The sequence below is a fragment of the Nicotiana tomentosiformis genome, chromosome 5 (assembly GCF_000390325.3).
Source record: "Nicotiana tomentosiformis chromosome 5, ASM39032v3, whole genome shotgun sequence".
NCBI classification, from domain to species: domain Eukaryota; kingdom Viridiplantae; phylum Streptophyta; class Magnoliopsida; order Solanales; family Solanaceae; genus Nicotiana; species Nicotiana tomentosiformis.
This window is the reverse complement of record NC_090816.1, coordinates 35085173-35092247: the sequence shown is the minus strand read 5'-3', so window position 1 is coordinate 35092247 and position 7075 is coordinate 35085173. Positions and strand designations below refer to the sequence as shown.

Below are 7075 nucleotides of genomic sequence, written 5' to 3'. Positions count from 1 at the left end.
TCGTGGGGCAACACGTGTTCAGGGTATTAAATGTGAGAAGGCGTTCATCTTTTCGAGCGTTATAAACTTTTCAAGAGGTTTCTCGCCAAGAAAGGGATCTTTACCAACTTCTCGGTGAAATAAAGATATGTCAACGGAAAGCAGGGGGACTATCTGTACATGGTAAAATTAGTTCATAATAAATGATCGAATGATAGCATGACACGTGGAACCGAAGACAGGTAAAAGACGAATCAAGTAACAACCAGTACCAGGAACAACAACTGCAATTGACATCGGATAAACAATGAAGGGAGCATGGTCAATGGGAACAGATCGAATATTTGCTATCGAATAGCATTCAATGAAGAATATTCTCTATGATTAAATGGGCAGACATTACAGAGAATATTTTCATTCATGGACTGCCGTTACATATACATCAATGGATCCTTTATTATCATTTAAATGGGGCTTGATCTAGGATCTTGTTTCCTTAAGTAAAGTTATACATAGCAGGCTCAACTGCCATTGGAAGACAGGAAATTCTTCGCAAAATGTATGTTGTATTTCATTTTCACTCTCAATCAAACAACTTTATTTGCTCTTTTACATTGTTCTCATTTCTGTCCTCGGAGACATTGCTCTCGGAGTCAGGCTTGTCACCTTCTTCAATCACAATTGCTAAGTCTTACTTTTAATCATATTTCATTATCAAATTTGGGATCAAATCAGTTCGCTTATCTATAAACCACGTACCAAATTTAATTGTACTGTTTTATGGGTAAATAATATATATATATATATATATATATATATATATATATATATATATATATATATATATATATATATTCTCAAATTCGAATGAATAAATTCATGAGAAAATTCACACAGAAATCTATCCACATTTCAATTCTGAGATATAGATGGTTGCCTCAAGACTTATTTCTGTCCTTCTCCAATTAGAAATTTTATGCTCTCTTAACTTGATGATGTCATTGGTAATATGCCTTTGACCTTCTTCAATCCTAAACATATAGAGGGTAGTAGTGCTTCCAGCTTCAAAGAAGCTGCCCAAATATCTCTAGTTCTTGAGACTTCTTTATTAAGAACTTTGACCTCTTACAAAACGTTTGCTTGAAGAATAAGAGAAAATGCCTTCATTTAGTCTAATGACAAGGGAGTTAATTGTTTGAATGTTTGAGTTGATTGTCCCATGTCGGAAGTTGTCAATCTTCTTGATACTGGCCCTGAATATTTATCATTTCCAAAACATTTTCAGTGGAACTATACAAAAGATGAATGGCACTACCTCTCCCCCAAAATTCTGTTGGAAAGTGTACACAGGTGACGGGCAGAATCAAGCAAAAGGCATGCACGTGAAAAGGATAAGTATAAGTGGTTATTTTTGATAATCCCTGAACGAAAAGGTTGCATATTTGATATGGAGCAGGACTCCTTACTTGAAGGGAACTCTATCCAAGATAAGAAAAGAGTTAGAAGTTGAAGATAACTAGAACTCTTCCACTAAGGAAGAGTAAAGCATTAGACTTCTAGTTAATCTTTATTTAATAACTCTATATATATCAGTTGTGTTTTCTTTTATAGGTGATGCACACATACTAAAGTTAAGCACGAATTGAGAGCAAAATAGCAAGGCATTTTGTGAGAAATTCCTGTGAGATTTAAGAGTGCAATCCTGAAGCTACACGAACTAGATTGAAGAACCAGCTCCATAAAGAGTTTTATGTGTCTTTCTTTATTTCTAGTTCAAAGTGTAGTAGGCGTTTTGAGTTGTACCTTTCAGCTTTCTATGAAGCAAATTGTTCTAGGTACCTGAGTTCTATCTTTCAAGTTAGAGGTAACTTGAAGTAGGTGCTACAACCTGTGGCATGTTGCTATAAGGGTTAGAGTTAATCCTTAGGTTTGCAAGAGGTTATAAACTCTAGTTGTATTGTTCAAGTTAGAGTTAACTTGAAGCAGTCGCAACAGCCTGTGACTGGTTGCTACAAGGGTTAGAGGTGATCCTTAGGTTTGCAAGAGTTTGTAAACTTCGTTGTTGGCTTAGAGTTGTATTGAAGTGTTTGGAGAAAATCCTATTAGGTAGTAGGTCGTGGTTTTTTCACCTTTGAGCCGGGTGTTTTCCACCTAATTATCCTTGTATTCTTTACTTTCTGCATTATTTATTCCGCAACTATAGTGTAAGGAATGCATAGAAGAACCAGGTCCTTCGATAATCCAGTGCACGCAGAAATCAGGTACCACACAAATCACCCCCCATTTTGTGCGGTATTGAAGTATAAAACATCAATTGTTATCAGAGCGGGTTATCCTTGAAGAGGCTAATACCTTAGGAAAAGATCAAGATGAATGCACTACCTGGAAACTATAGAGAGTAATCCACCACTAGGCCACCACTATTCAATGATCACTACTATTCTTTGTGGAAGGAGAGGAGAAGAGATCACTTGCAGATGACTGATGGGTGCTTCAAATGTGGTAAAAAGAACCACATGATCAAGAATTGTCCTACGTGGTATGTCGATTGGAAGAAGGAGAAATCTGAAAGAAGGAACAGAAAGAAGGAACAAGTTCATGACAAGAAGAACTACAACAAAAGGTCATCCAAAGAAGTGGTTGCTACTTGGAAAGATTGTTCAGATGAGGACACTAATGATAATGCTGAACGAACTCTCATAGCAATTCGAGAATCTGAAGATGAACCTGATAAAGAATCTGAGATAAGTTTTCTGGAATTTAAGGATAAAATTAAACTCCTTTCTAAAGATAGACTATCAGAATTGTTGCTAACTTTAATTGATTAATCTAAGAATATAATTACTAAAAAAGAACAGTTGTCAAAAGAGTGTAACTTTTTAAAAGGATAATGCAAAAACCTGGAAATAAATGTTTGTAAAACTGAAAAGGAAAATACTACTTTGAAGAACCAGGTTCATGAACTTGATACAACTGTCTTAGAACTTAGATCTGAAAATATAAAGTTGAAGTTAGGGACAAGAAAAGAGATAGCAAGTGATATACAACTCAACCTAGAGGATGACTTAAGGAAGGTTAAAGATGAGCTATACAAAAAGGAAGAAAATGTAAGAGTTTTGAAAGAGGACTTAACAAAGATTAAACATGAGCTTGATAGAACATGTAAATGGAACAGGTCCTCCAATGCACTTTCATGTCTACAAGAACACCATAGTAGAAACAAAAACGGACTTAGCTTTGGGAACTTTGAAACTGAATGGGATCCCAAAAATAGGTATATAACACTCCCTGAGAATAAGATTTGCACACATTGTGGATATACTGGTCACTACAAGAGTGATTGAACTGCGAAAGAAAAGGCAGATCAAAAGAACAAAAATTTTGTTCTAGGGAAAAATAGGCTGCCAAGTTGGGCTAAAAGGAATTTGATTCATCCTTTTGACTATAGAAAGGGACCAAACTAGTTTAGGTTCCTAAGACTAACCCCTGATTTCTTTTTGCAGGTCCAAGTGAAGGGGAGCAGCCAAAAAGCAAGAACCAGTTCCTTTCACTTAAGGACCTTAAAGGAGGTAATATCTCCTTTGGAAATAGGGAAAAAGGTGAGATCATTGGGGATGGAAAGGTAGGTAAGACTAACTTTATAGATGGACTGAAGCACAGTCTAATAAGTGTATCACAATTGTATGATAGAGGTAACATGGTAACATTCACATCTACCAAATGCTTTGTGATTAATCTTACCACTGACAAGATAGTTTTGCAGGGAAAAAGAGTGAACATCATATATGTCGTAGATCTATCCACACTTTCAGAAAATGAACCTACTTGCTTAAGTATATTGAATAGTGATCCCCTCCTTTGGCATAAGAGATTTGGACATGCTAGTCTTAGTCAACTCAACAAACTAGTCTCCAAGGACTTGGTGATAGGACTGCCTAACATTAAGTCCAAGGAAGATATAGTTTGTGACGCTTGTGGAAGAGGGAAGCAGGTAAGATCTTCTTTCAAAAGTAAGAAAATGGTGAGTACTACCAGGTCGATGGAACTGGTCCATATGGATCTGTATGGACAAATGAGGACAATGAGCAGAGATGGTAAGAGATACGTTATGGTACTTATTAATGATTACTCTAGGTTTATTTGGACACTATTTTTAACATCTAAAGATGAAGCATTTGACATGTTCACTTCATTTGTTAGAAAAACTCAAAAATAACTAGGTAATCAGCTTGCATCAATAAGGTTTGATCATGATACTGAATTTTGGAATGCTAATTTTACTTAATTTTGTGATGAGCATGGCATAGATCATAATTTCTCAGCTCCTAGGACTCCACAACAAAATTGAGTAGTTGAAAGAATGAATAGGACACTTGAAGATATGGCTAGGTCTATGCTTCTTTCTAGTAAATTGCCCATAGCTTGTGGGCAGAAGCTGTAAACACTGCATGTTATGTCCTAAATAGGTGCATGACTAGACCTCTTGTAGAGAAGACTCCCTATGAGTTACTTAAAGGGATAAAACCAAATATATCCCATCTTAGGGCATTTGGATGCAAGTGCTTTGTGCAAAATAATGGTAAAGACTCCCTAGGTAAGTTTGATCCCATAAATGATGAGGGATTATTCTTGGGATATTCTTCACATAGTAAAGCTTATACAATTTTATAACAAAAGAACTATGTGTGTAGAAGAAAGTGTACATGTGATTTTTTATGAAACTAACATTCTTTCTGAGAGGCAGGAACATGATGATGAAGTAATTGGGCTGGTGAGAAACTCAAATGAAACCATAGCCCAGACTGAAGCTACACCAGATGTAGGAACAAGTGATGGAACAGGTCCTTCCACCCAGGACAACTTGATAGGGGGAACTGAACAAAGAGGAAGTGATCCTCAAATCTCGAGCGAATCTGTTCCTCAGCAACAAAACATTGAAGAAACATCCAGGGTAAACCATTTGGTTGTGAAACCTTACAAGTATCAAAGTTCTCATCCTATTAAGAACATAATTACTGATCTAACCTCTGGAATCAAAACCAGATCTTCCTTCAAGAATATTTGTGCTTTTGATGCTTTTCTAACTCTTATTGAACCTAAAAATGTTGCTAAAGCTTTGCAGGATACAGACTGGGTGAATGCAATGCAAGATGAACTCAACAAATTTGAGAGAAGTCATGTTTGGCATCTGGTACCAAGACCCAAGGACAAATCAGTAATTGGTACAAAATGGGTCTTCATAAACAAACTTGATGAAGATGGAACCGTTACAAGGAACAAGGCAAGATTGGTAGTTCAAGGATATAGTCAAGAGAAGGGCATAGACTATGATGAAACCTTTGCTCCAGTTGCAAGATTGGAAGCAATTAGACTCCTCATAGCCTTTGCGGATTATATGAAATTCACTCTCCATCTAATGGATGTTAAGAGTGCCTTCCTCAATAGCTATCTAAAGGAATAAGTGTTTGTCAAGCAACCTCTGGGCTTTGAAAGTAAGGAATGTCCTGATCATTTGTGCAAGCTTGAGAAGGCACTTTATGGGCTCAAGCAGGCTCTAAGAGCATGGTATGAAAGATTATCAAGATTTCTACTTGCGCATGGATACAAGAGAGGTAAAATTGACAATACATTGTTCATTAAAGAAAAAGGTAAAGATCTCTTGATAGTTCAGATATATGTTGATGATATAATCTTTGGAGTAACTACTAATAAGTTAAGTAAGGAATTTGCTAAAGTAATGGGGAGTGAATTTGAAATTAGTATGATGGATGAGCTTAATTTCTTTTTAGGCTTACAAATTAAACAAAATTCAAATATAACTATGGTCCATCAGCAGAAGTATGCGAAAGAGTTGCTTTAAGAAGTTTAAAATAGAAGATTCCAAAGAAATTGACACTCCTATAGCAACAGCCACAAAATTGGATGTGGATGAACCTGGTTCATCTGTTGATCAGAAGTTGTATAGGGGAATGATTGGCTCCTTGTTATATCTTACTGCTAGCAGACATGACATTGTTTTCAGTGTAGGACTTTGTGCTAGATTTCAGGCAAATCCCAAGGAGTCGCACTTGACTTCTGTCAAGAGGATATTGAGATACCTAAAAGGCACCACTGACCTTTGTCTAAGGTATTCAAAGGTTGTATCCCCATCTTTTGTGATAACACTAGTGCAACTAGTATGACCAGAACCAGTCCATCACAAAAGCACTAAGCATATAGATGTTGGGCATCGTTTTCGTAGGGATAATTTTGAGAGGTGTTGATCACTGTGGAATTTTATGCTACTGATAAGGAAATTGCTGACACCTTCACAAAAGCTTTTAGTTGGGACAACTTTCAAAGGAACATGTTAGAATTAGGGATGATTGGTTAGATAATTTGTGAATATTTTGAATAATTAGATTAGATATTGCTCAGTCTCATGCTTTTATTAGTATACTCTTGTGCCATGTGCTAAAATGTCTCACTGATGTCTAATGATATTATCCTTATTTTCTTGGAAAAAATAAGTCTTACACAAGAGAACTTTCAGTGAAGAACCTGGTTACACAAGCTAAAATGTCTCACTGATGTCTAATGTATTCTACACTCCGTATAATTTGAAATAACTTCATATGGATCATGAACTGAAACTTCCAATGTGATTAGACTTCTAGACTTTAAAAAGGTGTTGTTATACACTCAAGCTTTCCCTCTTTAAATTGATCTGAACTTACCCTCTTGTCTTAAATTTGTTTTGAAAGATTAAAATCTCTAAAACCTTAAAACTCTCTCTATTTCTCTCCTTCACCCACTCTTGTTGGTTTGACTGAAGAAGCTGGAGCAATGATTGTATTAAGTGATGAGATAAGTGACAATGAGGAGACTATGAATGAAAGTACGGTGATAGAATCACATGAGATAGGTGATGGTTCTGGTGATAGAAGTGCAGCAGATGGGCTGGTTAGGTTAAGGAAACAGTTTAATGAAACAGTTCCTTCTCTTGCTAAAATAGACAAGAGTCCTGATCTGTTGCAAAAGGTGTTAGATAGTTACAATCAAAAAGAAGAATAACAAAGTTGGAAAGACTGCAGGAAAAAGTATGGGTGGCACTAAG

General features: G+C 36.2%; 1 protein-coding gene across 1 annotated transcript; it reads left to right on the top strand.

The window, feature by feature from the left end:
- Positions 1-2456: 2456 nt before the first annotated feature.
- LOC138892153 (uncharacterized) lies at positions 2457-5440 on the top strand. Its single transcript, XM_070175854.1, has 5 exons — positions 2457-2727; positions 2962-3141; positions 3483-3601; positions 3743-3970; positions 4724-5440. Exons 1-5 carry the CDS (start codon positions 2457-2459, stop codon positions 5438-5440), a joined length of 1515 nt encoding a protein of 504 aa, XP_070031955.1.
- The last annotated feature ends 1635 nt before the right edge of the window (positions 5441-7075 follow it).

What these genes read in the sequence shown, in the direction of transcription:
- LOC138892153 (XM_070175854.1), top strand. Translation starts at nt 2,457, where the DNA reads ATGACTGATGGGTGCTTCAAATGTGGTAAAAAGAACCACATGATCAAG. An exon ending in ACATGAGCTTGATAGAACAT is followed by an intron (nt 3,142 to 3,482) that starts GTAAATGGAACA and finishes TTCTTTTTGCAG; the next exon opens with GTCCAAGTGAAGGGGAGCAG. An exon ending in AGATCATTGGGGATGGAAAG is followed by an intron (nt 3,602 to 3,742) that starts GTAGGTAAGACT and finishes ATAGTTTTGCAG; the next exon opens with GGAAAAAGAGTGAACATCAT.